The sequence below is a fragment of the Amblyomma mixtum genome, chromosome 3, assembly GCF_055824585.1.
Source record: "Amblyomma mixtum isolate Tamu chromosome 3, ASM5582458v1, whole genome shotgun sequence".
In the NCBI taxonomy this organism is placed as follows: Eukaryota; Metazoa; Arthropoda; class Arachnida; order Ixodida; family Ixodidae; genus Amblyomma; species Amblyomma mixtum.
The window spans coordinates 88,753,929-88,774,904 of record NC_143014.1 but is presented as its reverse complement, the minus strand read 5'-3'; the positions used below and the strand labels follow the sequence as shown (position 1 = coordinate 88,774,904).

General features: G+C 48.2%; 1 protein-coding gene across 1 annotated transcript in view; it reads right to left on the bottom strand.

Moving 5' to 3' along the window:
- HGTX (HGTX homeodomain transcription factor) overlaps positions 1 to 18,208 on the bottom strand; it is a 31,768-nt gene extending 13,560 nt beyond the window's left edge. The window contains exon 1 of the mRNA XM_089576942.1: positions 17,714 to 18,208. Within this exon, the coding sequence (XP_089433068.1) occupies positions 17,714 to 18,176 (463 nt within the window). The 5' untranslated portion in view covers positions 18,177 to 18,208. The remainder of the gene's footprint in view (positions 1 to 17,713) is intronic.
- Positions 18,209 to 20,976: the final 2,768 nt, after the last annotated feature.

Sequence of the window (20,976 nt, the reverse complement as noted above, 5' to 3'; positions counted from 1 at the left end):
AGACGCGAAAAATAAGTTCAGCGAAAGAATAAGAGAAAAGAAGAAGCAAGAAAATAGCGCATTATTTTACGCAATAGTGTGCAATACTGCAACGCTTCTAACACCTTCCGCCGCGCACTATTTCATCGGTCCCATTGGTACATAATAGATATCAAAAAAGTTTTTTTTTTTTTCTGGCTTGATCGGAGCAGTGATCTCACTTCGTATAAACAGAAATGCAGGGGTCTCTCAGGTGGGAGGGAGGGTGTCTTTAGCCGCCACATTGCGAGCGCAAAAGCTATTCATTAGAGCCTTCTTTATTAGCACGCGTTTTTTGCTAATTGGCAGTACACGATATGTATAACAAAGTTCGTGCATCTTTTAGCATCGCTTTGTGAGTTTTACTGCGAAAGCATTACTCCACACATACCAGCCCCGAGCAAGAATCTCATCTTGTCTCATCTGCCTTGTCTTCATCATGAGAGATTGCTCGGGAAGAGCAACATGGGTCGAACAATCCCTACCGGTGACTGCGAAAAACAGCCACCTGCCAGTGCAGCGGCGCATCGCTTAACCGCTGCGCCACTGCGCTGGTGGTGGTATATGAGGACTCGCCGCCATCTATGAATCTTAAGTAGACAATGACCAGTTCTGCATATATGGGCATTAAACAGCTAAAGCTATCGCGTCGTACCCATAGGATTGAACACTAGTTAAACAATGCGATAAACCAGTGCTTTCGCACGGTATAATCGGTATAACCAAGTTAGACCTGGCTAATTTTTTCTTGCTGACCCCAAGAAGAAACGTGGCGAGTGGCCATGCTTTTTGAGGACAGAAAATAATAATAAACTCAGAGATGTCAGCAGTCCGCATGAAGCCCGGTTCTCATTGCTTGTGAGTCGACGTGGCTATCGTGGACGCTTAAGCAAACTGAAAGGTGACCTATGTACAAAAGCTCCTCCTAACACATGTGTGCATGCGGCTCGAGGTACAAACCCAATCGTGACTCGAAGCCTCGCCGTGAAACAAGGCGGATGAACACGACAAGTTGCCTACCATCGCTGTCATAGCTGAAGAGAGCACGACTAACGCGAGGTGATCAAGACATGCAGTGAACCTTTCATTTACCCACTACGAGCTGCCCCCGTCGAGTCTCCATGCAAGCGTCAACCCGAATGGTCGAAATTAATACGGAGCCCTCCGGCATTCCTCGGAGCAGCCACGTAGCCAACGGAGGGCCCGCGGCAGCTGCTCCTGCGCGACCTTTCCTTCCTGTCCATGCGAACAAGAAACAGCGTTGCAGGAAAAATCTAGCGATTAAAGACAGGTTGGTTGGTTAGTTTATAAGGTTCAAGGTGGGGTGAAACTTTGAAAATTAGTTTCAAAAGTTGGCTGTATGGCGTTTGCAATAAAAGCTACGGCTATAAAATTTGCAAGGAATCTTAAAGATAGATGCAGCTTGCATTACAGTTCGAAGCTAGTTTTTAAATTTTCTTTGATATTTTTGAAATTCTGTGTTTATTTTTTCGACTAATGCACTTAGTTCTTAAAATCTACTATCCGCAGTGTGCTGTGATTTCGTACGAAGGTAGCAACCAACGCTTTACAGAAGAGGAACTGCCCCGCTGCGGTGGCTCGGAAGGCAATAAAGAAAAAAAAAGCTGCGGTGGCTCAGTGGTTATGGCACTCGGCTGCTGACCCGAAAGACACGGGTTTGATCCAGGACGCGGCGGTCGAGCTTCGATGGAGGTGAGATTGTAGAGGCCCGTGTACTGTGCGATGTCAACCCCAGGTGGTCGAAATTGTCCGGAGACCTTCATTACAGCGTCCCTCATAGCCTGAGTCGCTTTGGCACGCTAAACCCCCCAAAATATAAACAGAAATAGAACTAAAATTACGCGCTTCCCAAAGAAACTAGATTTGTCATATTTTTTTATCTTTGTCGATGCATAAAATTGCTACATACGAAAGGGTTTTTCTTTGTCAGAAAAATATAAATGCCCCTAGCTATGGATTCTAGTTCGTTATGTAAATGCCATTAAAGTGAAAAAATTTGTTAGCTTATGCCTTATAGTTTCAGAGAAAAAGGCCCTCAAACTTCCAAAAATGTTTTGAGAAAAACGCCAATAAAGTCTCTGAAAATCGTTTTATTCATCAAAACTTTCCTTCCCAGAAGAGCTACAGGAGAAGCCCTAGTCGCTGAAAAATGTACTACGAACAAGGCCAAATTCAAAACCGAAACCAAAACTTTAGTTCCTCAATAAAAACTTCACAGCACTGAATTTTTGCACGTATCCAAAACGAAGAGACCATGTCGAGGTGCACCCACTTTTCCGGTCGACGTGACGAAGAAAAAGGACAAAAAATTATTTTTGAAATCGCGAATACCCAAGTGCAATATATATTCTGAAAGATAAAGAAATTCTCTATCAGATAATCGCAAAATCTCAAAATCGAACTTTTTTGAAGAACAGTCCACCCCTTTTATCGTCCCAAAGCGACTCTTGTATGAGGGACGCCGTAGTGGAGGGCTCCGGATAATCTCGAACACCTGAAGTTCTCTAACGAGCACTGACATCGCACAGTACACGGGCCTCCGGCATTTCGCCTCCATCGAAATGCGACCGCTGCGGCCGGGATCGAACCCGCGTCTTTCGGGCCAGCAGCCGAGCGCCATAAGCACTGAGCCACCGTGGCGGCTCGATTAAAGACCGAGGTCGAAAAGAAGGGAAAAAAAGGGGGGGGGGGGGGGGGGGGGGGCAATGGAGGCGGCGGCGCGGCTTGCATCGAGCAGAAAAAAAGGCAGAAAGCAAGAAACTACCGCACCGCACAATGGTCCGAAGTGACGGAACTCGTCGCGGCGAACAAGGCCCGCACTCTAAACACGAATACCCCCATACGTGTAGGAGTAAAAACCTGTCCTCTAACCCACTCTCTTTCATAGAAGAGAGTGCGCTAGAGGACAGGTTACTCCCTCTTTACTCCTTTCTTTTCAGCGTGCTCCCCCACCTGCAGGGTTACAGGCGCGCTGCGTGGTGCCGCGGCGGCCATGGGGTGCAAGGGACAATTTATCGCATAAGTACGCACGCCCGAGTGTGCCGCGGCGGACACCCGAGTAGGCCCGGTGGGCGGTTATAGACCGGCCGGCCAACCGCGGCTATCATTTAGGCCTGCTCTTTGCGGTGCCCGCGATCCGTCGCGGGAGGGTGGCGCCGTTAACCACGAGAACAAATGGCGGCCCGCGGATGGATGGCCGGCCATCTTCGCCCTCCTCTGCCGTGTAGCAGCGCTGATTAATCGCCGGGAAACGAAGCCCGTCGGGTCCGAGTAAATTTTGAGAAAGGCCCGCGTGTTCGGCGCGCGCTCTAGGCAAGGGGTCTCTGCGGGGAGAAAGGGTTGCCCGACCGGGACATTGAATTAATTCAGGCCGGCGTCTCTATGGGACGATCGTTCACTGCGATTCGTTGGGCATGGTCGAACTCACGGAAGCGTCGGCTTCTGGACGCCATTGTTAGCGTCATCGTCACGTACGTGTATGCCAAGATGACTTATCAGCCCTGAGCCAAGACATACAAGACTCCTGCTCTTCTTGTCAGTCCATCGCTTCAGCGTTTAGCGACTACCCCGTTAGTGAGCTTGAAAGCGTATGAAAAATCTGTTTTGCATATTTTAAACAGAGGGGCGTAAGCAAGCGTAAAAATTTAATTACTGCTGTAATTATTTCGAAGATATGTGCATTCCACCACGCCGTTCTTCGAGTCATGTCTTAACAGGCACTTATCGTGGTTCGTACTGGCCTTGCATGTCAGTTTAGCTCAACATCGAAAGATGAGGTCTCGCAACTGTGTACATAGAACAAGAAGCCATCAATTAAACTGTTCAAACTGCATGTGCGAAAATAAATCACGCATGCCTTCGAGCGCGCAGCCACCATTCTCAAGAGTGCTAGCCCAAATAGCCGGCAAGAGACCCTTGGAGAGCCTCAGCCATAGAAGAGAGTCATCTATTAGCGAATGATAAAAGCAACCCGAATCGATATGTCGCCGGTGAAGCGGTCGGACAAATGGGCAGGCCCGCTTGACTGATCGCCCTGAAATGCTCCGCGCAACGCAGCGGAAAAGACTGCGCTTGCGATTGATGCTCTATAGCTGGACATGCAGATGCTTCTCATGAGCTCCCAATGGACAGCCCTTTATATGGAGGCGCGGCTCGTCTCCATCGAGCGACTGCGAAGCTGTCATCGATTAGAGCCACGATCAATACAGTTTGCGCCAGCGCATTGCCTAATGAGCCGCCGTTTAGAAACGAGGCACACGCGTGCGGATGAAGCCGCGGCGTGTCGAAACCGGTGGCAAACTCTACGCGAGGCATCGATATGGGCAAAGTGCAACACTTTCTCATCACCTCACTTTTCTTGCTTCCTCGGGAACCGGCAACCGGCGTGACACGGATAATGACTCCCTCATTAACTACGCAGAATTTTCCGCCTTGCTCTGTTGGATCGGCGCTGTAGGTGGGGTTGATGATTAGACCATTCGTGTTATAACTTCAAGGCAATCTAAACTTTTCTTGATTCCCGTGCAGCAAGACAGTACGGTCATTTTTGGCGCATATTCTAGAAGTGAAGTGTGAGAGCTAAGACAACCGCATGCAACGTCCCACAGTATAAGGCGCATAGCGCGAAGAGAGCAATAGAAGAGGGAAAAAAAAAGTAGAAAGCATAGGCGACGTTTATTAAGCAGAACAACGAACTAAGCACCATCTTGCATATTTGTTTTTGTTCTTGCCCCCTGTAAGAGGCTGTTCGTTGGGCAACCTTGAAGCATACTGATGCGAACACTTGTATTGCCTGAGTAGCACCCTTGTGAGCACTGGTTAAGTTGTCATGTAATCTTGCAGGAATGCATACGAAAAGTGGCTGTGTGTGAGAATCTAATTATATAAATACACCTCTTAATGTTCGCCAATATATAGTGTGACATTTGGCTCATGCATGGGATACCTTCCCATGCGCAAAGTCATCGCTTAGCGCCCCAACATTACATTTCAGCGCTTACATCTTAAGAAAGCTGTCCCTAGAATTTTTCTGGTCCTGTTTTCTTTAGCGTATCTTAACCAGAGCAAAATAGATAAAAAAAGAATTGAAAATATCGTCCACGCCGCAAAGTGACACTGCGCAAGCACGCGACCAATGGGCCTCTACACGGAGCAAGATATTGTTCTCGCTCAACGCTTATCGACGTCCAGGCAGTAAAATTCTGTCTCAGAGCATACGTTCATGGCGTGGGTACACAAAGGCACAGCGAAGACTGGAGAACAAGCGCTATTTTCTTCCAGTGCCAAACATGAGTATACAACGAATGGAAGAAGAGAGAGAGGAAGGGGGTCAGGATAAAAAAAAAAGAGAGAGAAAGAAACGCTGCTTGCGCAGAATCTAAGCGGGCGTGTGTATGTAATACATACATGAACGCGGGCCGACAGCGCGAAAGAGGCCGCCGAGAGATCCTGTGTTCTGCCTCTGCGATCTTGCAGCTTCTCGTCTCGGAGGAAAACATTTGAGGCAACAAAGCCCGAGACGTACACCGGCAGAGGGGATCGCAAGAGGAGCAGCATCGCATTACATAGACAGCGAGCGCTGTTGGACAGACCCATGTGGGGCTGCTGCTTGTCGGCGCAGTTTTCTTCTTTTCACGCGGGGCCTACAAATACCGCGCAAACGCCGAACTGACGCTCGGCTCAGTTTCCTTCTTTTTTTCTCTCTTCCTTATTCTTTCGGCTGTCGCGGCCTCTGTTCTCGCCCAGCCTTTGGTGTTTCCGGCAGTTCTGTTTTTGTTTCAGCCAGATTAATCTATACGCGGCGGTTGCCCCTGGCAACGCGAGGCTGGACGTCTTCGGCGAAGCTGCGCGGAGGCGGCTCTGTCCAGGGAATTCTAATGCGCCCCTTATCCCGAACCGCGCGCGTCTCGGCTATATAGACCAGGCAGAGGCCCCATCACCGGACCGCCGTACTCTATACGGCCGGCGCCGCCGCGGAAACTTTTCGAGCGGCTGCGGAGGAAGGACCACTCCGAGGCGGATGGCGATTCGGCGGCTCAGACATGTGCTTCGACAGTTTTGCATCATCGTACGCCACAGTTTGTGCCAAAGAGAAAAATAGTAGAGCGAGAGCTTGCAACACACCGGGACACGGCTAAGACAACGATTCAGGCAGCTCTCGAAACCTTGAAGTGCAGAATGCCCTTGAGCGAATGATCCTTTTAGCGAGCTGTATCATTCAGGCCAGCAATGCGTGTGGCGCTTAGGAAATGGTTTATAATTGGTCTAGCTTTTCGGCAACATGTGGCACACGTATTGTGGCTCCTCGTAAAACAACTGCGACACAATATATATTACTCTCCCTTTAGTCACAACTTGGAGCTGTTAACTTCGTCAAGCGAGGAAGGTTTGTGGTTGGTGTAAAAAATTCCTTCCACGCCATGCTAGACAAGCCACAAGAACCGTATATGCGCCAGGCTGCAGCTCTAGCGTGGCAGTGATGATGCGATCGGCGGCGCGGTGGCACGAAATCGTGCTCGGGCCGCGGCCAGATCCAACGGAGCCGAAGGAGGCGCCCTTAAAGGGTCATTTCTCATCGCCCTATTACGGCAGTAATGGCCCGTGCGCGCCGAGGCCCGTCGCCGGGACCATAACCGTGGCACGGATGGCACGGTCACGTAACACCAAAGTGGCGTTTATGGGCCCCCCGATTCGCGTCACAAATGCGGATACCAGGCCACTGGTCATTACGGCGCTTCTGGGGCCATTGTGACGAGTTTATACGAGCGCTGCCAATGCGCCCGCGCACTCTGCAGAACAAGCCTATAGCATTCGGGAGTCGACGCGACGAGGGACATTCCGAAAGCAACGGGGACCTTGCGAGTTTACTGCTGACTTTTGAAGGCTAGGAGGCGCGCTCCTTATTTCTTCAAATAGAAATAGAATCCACAATCTAGTGTAACAGTATAAAACCGACGAATATGCTTATGTAATTGCTGGCACAAAATCATGAATGACATTTAGTTCAAACTGACTCAATTCATATAGGAGGACATTTAAGCGAGTACACAACGTGCCTTTTATTCATCACTGTGTGTTCTCTGTGCGAGCGATATCACATTTTCTTTTTCGCAACCATACAGGAGCGACCATGAGACGTAATAAGTTTGCCGGTCCAGCTGCTCAGTATACTCGCCTGCAGAGGCTGCAGCTCATGATCCCGCGGCCAGGTCTAGCTATAGACGCCGCCGCGTAGTCTGATGTGCGGAGAGGCGTGGAGCCCCGCACTGCAGCGCTGTGCAACGCGGAGCCAGAGCGGGCCGACGCATGCAGCCGCCTGGACGGAAAAACTTTGGAGGCAATTTTAGAACTTCTAACGGCGGGCTTCCAACAACTACGCGGCCGAAACTTTAAACGGGGCCGCGGTGGCCATCCGCGTTACGTGCGCCAAGCTGGTGCGCCCGGCGCGCCTGGTCCGGGCTTCTCGGGGACTAATTTGTCCCTCGTCATGGGTCTTTCATTAAACCTAAGGGCTGCCCGGCCGAGGCGTCCAAATCGCTTCGTTCATTAAGTCGGCCCTCTCGCAGCGCTGCCTTGGTCACCCCCTCGCTAGGGCCAAATTTCCATACTGCCCGCCGCGCGAGATGAGAGGCCAGCTTGGGCCAATCAGCAGCCACCCGACGGCCGTCACGTGACACTGGGGTGCACTGAGCAGGGCAGAGAGCGCAGCGCCGCGAACGACTTCATTTAAGTGGTTCGCATCGGTTCGGCTGCTGCAGGGCACCTTCGCCCCCCAGCGAACAAAAGCAGCGAAAAGATTGGGGAGCTCGTTATAAAGCCGCCCGGCGATGCTTGTAGGGGCCGCTGTTATCGGTTGCGCTCCTCTGCCGTGCTGATAGCAGCCGCCACTTCTTTGTTCTGCGGGCATTCGGCTAAGTGTCAAGCGGTTAGCCTTTGACGCCGCCAGATGGCGCCTGAACGAGCCTCATTTGTCCGAGCTTAATTTATTTGCGACTCTCTCCGCGTCGTGCCCTCGTCGGTACGTCTGCGTTAAGCGTTCAGCAAGCCGTCGCCCTCCTATCCCGAGAGGCGCATCAAAATGCGCACAACAGACGCGGCCGCACACGATGGGTGAGCTGATCGCGCCTCCTCTCCAGTAGCGGGGTGCGTGAGGCGGGCTGCTGTTACCCTCGTGGATGCTATTGCACGCATGCTGGCATGGCTTTCGCTGTCGCCTTACGATGCCAGTCACGTGGGCTGTCTGTCTCACGCAACTATTTTGTCATACACGAAGAATGAATTTCAGTGAATTCGCTCTCAGAAGACTTACTACCTTCGGGGGAAAAAATAAACTTCAGGGATTTTCTACTACAACGAACAAATGAAGAAAATAATTATACTCAGGAAAATGCTTGTTTTGCATTGACCCGCATCACGCCCATCTGGTGGGAAGTGAACGCTGAAAATGGGGACCTGCAACATTGAGTTTATTAAGATATCCGAAAATGAAGGCAATATTGGCAATGTTTAAGGAAACATATGAGCACAAAAATTAAACAGTTATCTGTGAAGGATTTATTGCCTCGGCGATACCAATCCCATCGACGAGGTGACGGTACACAACGCGCAACTGATAGCATTATCGCAGAAGATAAGACCAGTGGCTGTGTTTGTAGACAATAAAATACTGTTTGGCTTCTTGATAAGGGGCGTCCCAAACTGGGCTGCCCTCGAAGTGAGTGCTTGTCGTTTATACACCAGGCGACGACGGTCCGGCAGTCTGTGAAACGGGAAGCTTGGGAATCTTCCGTTTTGCAACGAGGAGTAAATAGAAGAAAAAACCTTTAGTTCTTGCAATGAAATATTCGATCTCCAGTCCTTGACACTACGGTCCTTTGTGTCATTAAGTGACTGAGCTGCTTTGGTGTCGACAGTCCAACTTTCCACCTAGAAACTATGCCCCTATTTGCTTCGAGGACGCTATTGATCTCTCTCTCTCTCTCTCTCTCGCTCTCTTTGGAAGGTTTTCCTTTACGTGTCTTTGTTTAACCGCCAGCATTGGCTATCTTCAACTTCAGTGAAAACCGATGCTGTTCAAGCCAGTTATTCTACTGCTATCTTAACATCACGCCTGGAGCCTAATGAAATCAGGTGTGGAAAACAAGGTGCAAAGCTGAATCTAATGGAGTCGTGCTGGTCTCTCTCTGTATTCAATTATTTGTTGCCATTACTTAAGTCAATATATTAAGAAAAATCCCCTATTCTCCTATTTCCATAGGAAACGCGGGTTCGATTCCGGCTGCGGCGGTTGAATTTCTTTGGAGGAGAAATTCGAGGCCCGTGTACTGTGCGATGTCAGTGCACGTTAAAGAACCCCAGGTGGTCGAAATTTCCGGAGCCCTCCACTACGGCGTCTCTCATAGCCTTAGTCGCTTTGGGACGTTAAACCCCATAAACCAACCAACCTATTTCAATAGGAAAAAAAATATATTCCATTCCGATTGGCCAGCGATAGTTCGCAGTTACTACACACTATGACGTGTATGCCCTCTATTCCGAAGAAAGTTCTCTAAACAGTCAAAGGGGCAAACAAATCGCTCTGAGATAACACGGCAGATAAACAAGATATATACAGTCACTCTGCTCACACGCGTTTCTGAAGAGCGCGTGTTACCGCACATGCACGAGAGGAGCACCTTATTTCAAGGTGATACACATTCTCAGTCGCCATCACGGAGAAGTCCGGTTGGGTTCCTGCTCGTGCTGTAGTCTAACACGATTTAAAGGTTATCGCTGTCATTTCAGCCGAATCGCATCAATTAAATATTCTAGGGGTGATGGTCACTTAGCCACCAATAAAAATGACGGCGCAGGATAAAAGAACCAAGCGGCTACAGCAAAGCTCACGGAATCCACTCCGCTTTCTCGAAACAATCAACTGCGTTAGAGCATTTTAATAAGAATAAGTTTAAAGGGAAATGCACGACCATTTGTCTAACTCCAGAGGTTATTTTGCTGCAAACGCCCTGATGCCACTGCAAAGGAAAGGACGTCGGCTGTTGTAGACGATGCTATATAAAAAAGAAAACATGGCGATCGATGCGCGCCATCCAAAGCCTACACCTCTACGAAGGTGCTAACAATCCGTATGCGGCTAGAGAGAAAAAATAGAGCAAATTTACATCCCACGACGTTCCTAGATGACGTGGGTGTACATGCAAGTGCTGTGCAGCTGTCATCGAATGCAAACAAACGAAAACCTGACGTGCCGAGCCTTTACGCACAGCATGAAGATGCGGCGCTTATAAAACGGATGTACTCGGAGGTTTATACAAGGTGATTTTTTTAACCGTTTACAGATTTTTATTAAAGCGAAAGCTTTACTCCTAGTCCAGCCAAGGTCATCGGCGCCGCAGTTTGACCTTCAAATGGAGAAGCAGTAGAGGTGTGGCAGCCACGTGAGATATCTTCTCTCATTGACTAATTCATCCCTTTCCTTAAGGCGCGGTTCAGGTGGCCACCGAGATGTGATACAGATACTGCACCATTTCCTTTCCTCAAAAACGAATTTTGAATTTTCTCTTTCTTCCCTTCTTTTTTCACTCCCTTCTTTATCCCTTCCCTTACGACGCGGTTCGGGTGTCCACCAAGACGTGACAGTTACTGCGCCATTTCCTTTCCTCCAAAACCAAACCAAACAAGTTGGCCGCCGGCGTTCATTGGCGTTGGCAACGTTGTGGAGTCCGTTGATTTTACAAAAGGAAAGGCGCACAACTGGCTCCCTGGGTCAATGGACACCTCAATCTCGCTTTCATGTGCATGGCATTGATGTCCACCTGCAAAAACCTGCTTTCGCTCAATATTCCGTGCTTATAGCAATACTAAACCACGAGCAATTTTTTTTAAAAGCTGTCACATATACGTCAGTGCCGTCTGCGCTAGTGGATTGTGCAGCAAGGCGGACATCACGTACGTTATAGAGATCAATAATTAGACGATTACTTAAGTAAAATAGACTAGTCAACTTTTTGCTTCTGATTTCAAAGGGCAAGATTATATTGCGAAGTTTATTGTCGTCAACATCGAAGGTTAGTCAGTTATTAAATTTTCTTCGTCGGCAATGTGGTTCGGAATATCGAACGTTAAAAATATGCACTGGGAATCTCGTTGGATCGGCTTTTCTGCGTTGCACACTTATAAAATGGTGTCGCTCGCATTTATAATGCAGCAAATACAGACGTCGTTAGTCCGTTTTACCACGCAGGAGCAGTTAATGTAAGTTCGGCGAAGATACTGCGCGCAGCGACACCATTTTATAAAAATGCAACGCGGAAAAGCCAACTAAACAAGCTTGAAAATAAGTAATGCTGACGTCCAATTTTCGAATCACACTGCCGATTAAGAAATTTTAAAAGCTAGGCTCACTTTCGATGTCGACCTTCTTTAATTTCGCACTATAACGTTGCCCCCTGGAGTGAACAATGAAAAACAGTTGTTTAGTTAATTTAACGTCTAATTATTGAGCTCTATCACGTACATAATGTCCACCTGCACAGACTGCACCGACGCATCTCTGACAGTTTTCAATCTAAAAGTCTGTTTTAAAAAAAATCTAGCTGTATATATGGCAGGCTCGAAGGCGTCTATCAGCGCCAGAGGCAGCTCGGCATGCATAAGCTGTTTCCGCTCAAGCACTTTCGCTCAGTGCAAGGGATGTACACAGAATAAAGCTCCCAGAGCTCCCAGACGATTCGCCTTCACTTGGGGCGAAGCGATAACATTATCTGTACTGCCCCCCCCCCCCCCCCCCCCCCCAGACAAACACACACTCACAAACACACACACCAGGGGTGCAGTTTATATTTGCATACCCCTCTAGACCATATGACTATACGAATGGACACTCATACGATGCAAAGGCTGAAGGCCTTTACACTGCAGAATTTTCCCCATACAATACTGCAATCGTTGAAAAAAAAAAAGAATAGAAGCCAACAAGTTTTGGCTCAGCCGTGTGCTCAAAGCATGTGCGCTGGGTCTGGCTATAAGTTGGTGCACCCTGTCTGTACATTTACATAGCGAAGTAATTGGCTGATGATGAAAGGTTTCAACAATTTTATATGCTTGGCAAACGTAGGGCGTCAGTTCTAACCAACTGCGATGCTACTCAGGCACACTGCTTACGTTACAGTAGTCATTGGTACCTCTTCCTGGAGAACAACCTCATGACCTTCAAACTGCGGCTGTATAACACGGAGGAGAAATTTAGGCATGGCGTTCTCATAGATGCGCGATGTAGTGCGCGCTGACATGACGCGCAAATATCTGATTTCTCTTTCCAGCTTTGAAAGGGTATTTCCCGGCGTGTGGCACAGCACCCAGCTGCGTACGGGGCTTCCTTCAGTTAAACGCTACCGCTGACGCCTTCATGCATAGTAGTTCATACATTATGCTCGTGCATGCACACCTGTGAAGACCGTCATACAGCGGCAGCCTAAAAGATGCACGACTTGGATTGTTTTCCACGCGCCTCCGATCATGTACCGAAGCGATTCCACCTGCCGCTCTAATCGAAGTGTAGCCACAGACTGAATCGAACGCCGAACATATAATTGAGCATTTTATTAAGGGAGCATTTTAGCAGGTGCTGCCCCAAACTGGTGAGTGCATATAAAGAAGTGGGCGCGGGTGGCAGGGCCACAGATGATGCTGGGATGCCAAGGGCTCAACTTCTCTATGTACATAGACCTCGCAATCGGGTTGCCAAAACATCTCCTCTCAAAACGTTGGAAATAGGGGCAGAGAGCTCGCGATATACCATTTCCACCCTGCTAACGCCAAGTGCACACAACAGTTCAGCAGCCATAATGGCGACACACAAGGAGAGAAAAAAAAAGGTCGGTACACTCGTCAACGGTCATGTCTCGCACGGGTAAAATTCCAGCCGAACTGTTTGCTGCCATCAAGAGCCGAAAGAATGGAATGCCGTAAATTTGAAGGGCACCGTTACAGGCATTATTATTAAGTGACCTGCGAACTTGCCTGCACATTGCGTGCGTACTTTGGAGCGTGACTTAATCGCATAAGGCATGCGTAGGGTGTTGTAAGATGTATACCTATTTCATAAGTTTCAGGCGCACTATTTTTTCTTTTCTCGTAAGCACGTCGCTCTGAGATTAATAAAAAAGGATGTTATTCGGTGTGCAAACTCCAAGGCTGTCTGTCTATCAGCCATGCTCAACAGTGTGCAGCGAGCAACCAAAAAGTGTCGCTGCTTATAGCGTGTGTCTCGCCGGAGGAGAAAACTGCCAATTAAGACTCAGCGCATGAGGAATGTCGAAAGCGCCATGCGTATACTGTCGCCAGCAGTATAGCTAACAGAATGCGTGTTTACACCAGCTGATGGAGCTTGAGCAGCTTCTGTCAAAAGTTTGGAGCCCAAGGAGTTTGCTTGCTCCTGGAACATGCCGCTTAGTTCATTGTGCATCTTCAGCGTTCGAAATACCTTGAATGTGAGAGGAACTCACGCCCTAACACCTCCGAAAGTTAGGAGCCCCAGTAGCTTGCAAGTAAGCACCTTGGGCCCTCAACGTTTTTAGCGCGTGTGTCTATTTTATCTGCCCAAAGTACACACACGCACACGTGTGAATAAAAGTACCGGACGAAAGGTATAGTTTTTGCCAAAAATCATCTGGTATTTTCTTCCTCGGAATGTAACATTCCGGTGTTCTTAAAAACAGTCATTGCTATTGCCAACATCGCAGCTGACCGATTCATCCTTCTTGCTTTGCAGAATTGTGCAGTGATTTCGTACCTCCTATTCAGTGTGAAAGTTAATTCCACTTCATTTCCGCGCAGGCATCACGCCGCCATATTCAGTATTGTTATACAAGACAATGTAAAAATGGGCTAGGTCAAGGAAAATGCGTTCAGTGGCACAGAACTGTCCACAAGGGTATTCGTCCCTTTGCCAGCATTTGTCACGCTGTCTTTGTCAGCGGTTTTCCCCCAAGCCTTTTTTTCTTCTGTTTTGCACGATCAACTGCTAGTGGCCGATCAATTTTTACTGTGGCGAGTAGAATAAAAAGAACATGTTGTCACCACTAAGCTATCACCGACTAAGCCTTCGCGCTGTTCGACTGACACTCATTCCCATGAACTCCCTTTACATCAGGTGTTCCTCTGGGTAGTGTTTTAGGGCCTTTATTGTTTTTATTATGTATCAATGACACTGTGAGCGTAATTGCTGATCCCGTACAGATCAGAATGTTTGCTGATGATTGTGTGCTGTTCTGTTAATTAATCAGCCGCGATGACCAGATAACGTTGAACAAAAACCTTCAAAATCTTCTTTCCTGATGCAGTCGTCGGAATATGGAAATAAATGCTAACAGCGTATACGAAAATAACCAATAAACAATCTACCGTTTTCTCACCACCTCGGTTCTGGTCCATTACCGAAATCCCCCGCGGTGGCTCAGTGGTTATGGTGCTCGGCTGCTGCCCCAAAGACGCGGGTTCGATCCTCGCCGCGGCGGTCGCATTTCGATGGAAGCAAAGTGCTGGAGGCCCGTGTACTGTACGATGTCAGTGCACGTTAAAGAACCCCAGGTGGTCGAAATTACCCGGAACCCTCCACTACGGCGTCTCCATAGCCTGAGTTGCTTTGGAACGTTAAAGCTCACAAACCAACCGTGAACCATTAAAGGAAGTGAGGGAATGCAATCTTCATTTCCAATACAATCTTCTTGGTGTCACGATAACAGATAGCCTAAATTGGAACATTCACATTAATGAAGTATGTGACTCAGCCTTTCATAAACTCTGCCTTCTACCCCGTAAACTAAAATAAGCTCCCGCTGAAACTAAACGTTTAGCTAATGCATCACTGGTAACATCAAAACTCGGATATGCATGCATAGTGTGGGGCCCTCAATAGCTATTTACCTCAGTAGCTATTAACCAATATTGATTGTAACGAACATATGAATTGCTGGCATCATTGTCCTTATGTTAATTATTATTGGCGAAGTCGGCCTTTGCGTTACTGTTTATTTATCTCGCTCAAACTGTATTGATCGTTCGGTGCTGAATATGCGCTTCCATTTGTTTGTTTTGAGCATTATTTCTTTACCGGAGCGATTGTCTCTTTACCTTGTTTTCAAAGTTACTGGGTTGGTACTCTGTGAAATGTTAATTAATCTTTTTTTTTTACGGCTGCTATTGTCATTTTGCTGTCTTCATATTTGTATTCTGCTTGAGCCACACCAAGGCCTGCAGTACTGTATAAATAAATGAAGAAAAGTAAATAAATTAGAACGCGCTCGTGACCGCTTTCATACGCAATATATAACGATGGTGAGGGCTCTGCATGCATATTTAATGTTCAAATCTGAACATTGTTCGATACATTTGCTTTCACTGTCTTCTAACAAGCTTTGTTGTTGTGCTTCTATTTAGGAAGCAAGAAATAAACAGATGTATTTTGATGTCAATTTTATACATGATTTCAGCATATTGCTCTATTCAGCCATGTTTAACAAGGCTTTCTTAACGCAGAGATACTTATGTAAATCGAGCGATTGTAGAAATTATCATTTCGCGGGTTGCAAAATTAAAGACGTGCTCGATAATTCATCGCAACATGAATGCCCAGTCCCTCTCGGTCTGCCTTTCAATATTTCTATGGGTTACCAAGTGGAACAGCCTTTGGCTTCAGTAACGACGTGCTGAAGCTATGCCAGTGGTTCAGTACCACTACGGCTGAAGCAACAAGAATGATTGGATAGTCTTTTCACGCAGCCGGCGAAAAAATATCATTCCCATCGACGCTTTAATTTCGGGCTAAGTAAAATGCCTACATTTTCGAACAGTAGCTCCTAAAGATATAAAATGAGTGCGCGTAATTTATATATTGCAATCGCAAAAAAAAACATGCGTCAACTTTAGCCTGTGATATAGATGGAATGCTTGACAAGTACCTTTATAGGCAAATTTTGTGAAATTAACCCAGTTGTTCTTTATTAGAAATCCGTGTCCTGTGAGTGATCCTGCGTGCAAAATGTAAAAAAGCGGATGAACCCGTTAATGCGCAGGCACTCATGTCGTAATGTGGATGGCGTACTAGACAGTGCACCCTGACAACGTTACGCGCGGATGCCGCAAAACGAAATCCCACGTATACCTCGAACTTCGTTTTCACGGTGTTCGAACTCTATAGAGAGATATTCGCATGTCCATAATGTGTCTTGCTGAATCAGGTGGTGAAGTCTGCAACAAAGGTAAGCCGAATAAAATGCTCTCATGAACTGAAGATGTGCGTTGGTCGCACATAATACTGTTCCTTATTGTAAAAACAGTGTGCATACGGCTACAGGCCGACAGCAGTCGAAGAAAACCATTGGTTGAATGCTTGCACCTGTACCTTTGAGATATGCATTCAGGCTGAACGCCTCAAATCATCAGTCTTATGCTAAGCAACATTTCTGATTGCGTTGCTTTCCTCTTCCTTGCCAGCGTGAAGTTTCCTTGTTAGTTTACGTCTGTGCAATATATAGGCAGGCGGGAGGAAGAAATGAAATGATGGTTACGAAGATCATAGATGCCTGAAATAATGAGAGCGTGCCACCTGCAGAAGAGATCACCGTTTCCCTCCCTTTAAAAGAACTGCTCAATTACTGGCTCCACTTCTCTGTTGGACAATGTTTGCAGTGACATTGCAAAAAGTCGGCTTTTGAAGGAACTCATTAAGAGTTACATTGAGTGTAAGCAGTAACCGATGCCTATTTGTTGCATAGTTGAGCGTTCAAGAGGGACGCAAACAAAACAAATTTTGACTTAAGGAATATTTTATCCAGCCTTTAATTGAATTTTCTCCGTACAATTTCTTTTTCATTCAAGGTCCGTTATCCGTGAGCAACGGAGTGTGAGCCGCGAGCTCAGACGTCGCGTTCATTACGCAATCGTGCAAATGTTAGTATTCGAGCACAAAAACGTGAGAATGTTTCCAGAAAATGCATTATAACAGGCTGTGCGCGTTGATATTAATTCGACCTTATTTTCAACAGAGCAAAATTACTGAACTGGGATATTGTGGTAAAGTGTGCGAGCAAAACGCAACGTCACTCTGCTCATCTTGACCTTATTTTCGAGCGGTCAGCGCGAAAGAGAACTAAGACGAGAAACAGTGTTTCTGAGTTGTGTGCCATCGTCCTGGTTTCCTCCTCGCTGTTCACACCAAACTATACGTCACCAATAACTGGAGCTGCTGGCAGTGGTTAAGGCCACTTCTTTGCGTTCTGCTAGGCATGTGAGACTTGTAAGTATGTTGGAATTAAGTCTGTTGCCGAGTTATGCTGAATGTGCCAAGCACCAGGTGTGTGGTACGCGATGTATAATCGGCAAACCCGTGCCAGCAATCGAAGAAGTGATGTGCTAAAGCGAGTGTCGCCAGATATGTGTGGCAGTACGCGGCGCTGAATCGTGCCAGAGGGAGGAACGGAAACTCAGGCCTGCCAGCCACCCACGCTGCGGCGGGCGTCGGTGTTTGGCGTGCCGTGAGAGGAAGACGGAAGCTCCCGCGTGCGTCGGGAGACAGTGCGCACGTGCCGCTGGAAGGTCGTTCCGTGCACGCGTCACTTTTTGGACGAGTCGCAACAACGCAGGCGCAGCCAGGCAGTGCGCGTAAGAGGCTCACCTGAGGCCGACGCGAGGCGGTCCCTCCAGAGCGCCGGGTTCTGGACCACGCCGGGCCAGTAGAGGTGCGGCCGGCCGGGCAGTTCGGCCAGGCCCATCTTGTGCAGTGCGCCGTTGGCCGGGTTGAAGTAGACGCCCGCGGCGCCGAGGCCGAAGCGGGGCAGGCCGATGGCTCCCAGGCCCGCGGCGGCTGCCTGCGGCCGGCCCAGGATGTCGTTGATGCCGTGCGGCGTGCCCGAGGCGCTCGAGTAGGCGCACGAGAGCGTGCCTTGCGCCTTGAGCGCCTGCGCGCCGGCCGGATACGACGCCTGGCTGGCGCGGAGGTCCGTCATGGAGTGGAGAGCGGCCAGCGGCGGGCTGCCCAGCAGGAAAGCGTTGGACCGGGACGACTCCATGTTGAGCATGGACAGCATGGATGAGGCGCTGCTCGCGGGCGTATTCGTGCCGGCGCCCAACTCCAGCATGGCACGCGCGCTCAGCAACGCGGGGGCTCGCGCCGCGCTACCATGGGCGTCGTGTGCTCGACCGCCGAGTGCCGCCGGCGAGCGCCGCGCGCCGTGGGCAGGAGGCGCCCTGCGGGGGGCGGGGCGCGCCGCCCCATTGGCGGCACCCGCGACGCCAATCGCACGCCGCCGCGCAGCCAATATGCCCCGCGCTTATGGAGTGGGGGGGCCTCCTCTCAATAAGCGACGCCGCGGCGCTCGCGACGCGCGCCGCTCCTCTTCGTCCCGACTGCGCGCCTAATGAGATCCCGCCGCCAACTTCGGCCGTCTCGCGTGGCGGCTCCCGCAGAAGGGGCCATGTTTTGAAATGCGAGAATCTCGATCTGCGGTTAACTTAACAGGTCGGCCACTGCCGTGGCGTGTACGGGCTGCATCTTTGGAGGAACCAAAGATGCAGGCACTGCACGCGTAGCAGTGGAAGCTGGACGGCAGGAGATGCTGGCGAAGTACTCTTGCTCGCACCAGCTAACTACCTGCATTTATACGAAGACACATTCTCGAAAGTAGTGGAAGCAATGAAACTGATACACTATTAGCACGGCTTCCAAGTGCACTTGCCAGTTATCGATCAGAGGCTCGATCTTTTAAAGTCTGTTGACGCTCCGTATGCAACGAGGCCTGTGTACTTGCATTTGTGCCATAAATGCATGAATTCTGGAAGAAAAAAAAAGAGGGAAAAAGCAATCGGAAATATCCTATTTAGGTGAGAGAAAAAGCGAAAGGTTATATAACATCGCCATGTGATCGATCACTGGAATCGACTCTCGGCAGACGTTACATGCGTAGCGGTTACCTTTGCTCTCACAGAAAACCTGCATCCAGATCCTTAAAAATTCACTACGTAACTAGATTTTATTTTTGCGAATAAAATCATAATAGCATGAAAGGATTAATGAGAGTGATTCATATAAGAAAAAAAAAACTGCGTTTCTGGAAAAGACGAGTGTGCCTATGAGTGGGAAAATGCCGAAAAAAAAAAACAACAACCCTTAGACGACGTTTAGTTTAGGGCGTTGCTTACGCGTGATAAACTGACTCGCAGGCAGGCCTATGCTAGCAAGGCAATACAATTAGAAAAAAAAAACTACTCTACCATCCATTTTCCAGCGATTTCTCATGTTTCTGCTCTCTAAGTTAAACGCAGCTGATACGTATGCGATAATGAAAAAATTCAGTTGTTACAAACGAAGTTGTGCCGCCGCGGTGGCTCAGCGGTTATGGTGCTCGGCTGCTGACCCGAAAGACGCGGGTTCGATCCCGGCCGCGGCGGCTGGAATTTCTTTGGAGGAGAAATTCTAGAGGCCCGTGTACTGTGCGATGTCAGTGCACGTTAAAGAACCCCAGGTGGTCGAAATTTCCGGAGCCCTTCACTACGGCGTCTCTCATAGCCTTAGTCGCTTTGGGACGTTAAACCCCATGAACCAAACCAAACCAAACGAAGTTGTAAAGCTTTGCGCCAGCTTCGAGGGGAAATTTTTCCAACAACGAATACCACGTACCAATTTTCTCGAAATGAAAACAAAGACAGACACGAACACGACTCTAAAGCCAGCAGTTTGCTGGTGGGTACAACTGTAAAAAAAAAAAGTCCAAAGCTCAATCGCCCAACAGAACCCATCCAAACATTTTATCCCGTTCTCGCGGGATATGTGAATATTTAAAAAGAAGACAACCCGTTTCATTAGGCTTACATAAGGAAGCGGTGGAATATATTGTGGCGCCATAAGCTTTCTTTGCAAGATTAAAAGCTAAAGCTTACTCTTCAAAAGTTTTCTATTACACTGAATTATTAAAAAAAAAACTGGCAAGGATATCAAAATTTTCAAGCAGTTCATTCAGGCCAGGTCATTTCAAGCTTTCTAAACAGCACATAGCTCGTGCTGAAACCTACACAGGATGACGATGGGGATTTGATTTTAACGACAAAAGGAAAGCTTGGCCAAATAGTGCCGATGTTCTGGTCTAAATCACTATAAGCCAGCGCTGGCATATTATATGCGAAGAAAACTTCTGTGCGGACCTCAGCAGTCTATTACTTTGTTGTTATTATTTAATTCCTTTATAACAAGACATAGAGGAAGAGGGAAAGGTATAGAGAAATAAAAACAGTAGTCTGGAAACTGATCCCTGAAGCGCCGGGCTGCCCCGGGGATAGAAGGTAGAGCACACAGTAATGGAGACGCTGAGAAAACAAAGGCGAAAAAAAAAGAAAAGGAGAGGAAAATTTACACGCAAAATAAAGAGAAGGAACAAATGTGAAACCTAAATGCGAGGCTCCAAAAACCGAAAAAAGACGAAAAGAAAGAACGACTCACCGGTCATTGCAGGGAAGCAGCGCTAGAAAGAAAGGAGCAGAGCAGCAACAATATATGAGGAACACTGCGGAAGCCAAAAGTGCAGCAGAACAAAATAAAATCGTTTTCAAATAACATAAATTGTTGCATACGCCACGCAGTTTTACTTTTCTTTCAAGAATCATGCCAGTTCTCTCTCCCCCTCCCTCAAAAACTGCTAGGTTTATTACGTTCAGCGAAGATGCGATCCTTTGTGTCACGTGGGTCAACCTTTAGACACAATGCAACACGAATGTCTTCCGGGGCACTGCCCCAGTGGCAAGAGACGAGGCCGCCTGTTAGAAAAACTGCCGTTGAACGCAGACATCGTGAAAACAGGTCCACGATGCTGGACTAGTTCGAAAGACACAGAAGTTACAGTGAACACGAGTACGAACAAATGCAACGGTTGGAATAAGTTGAGGGAG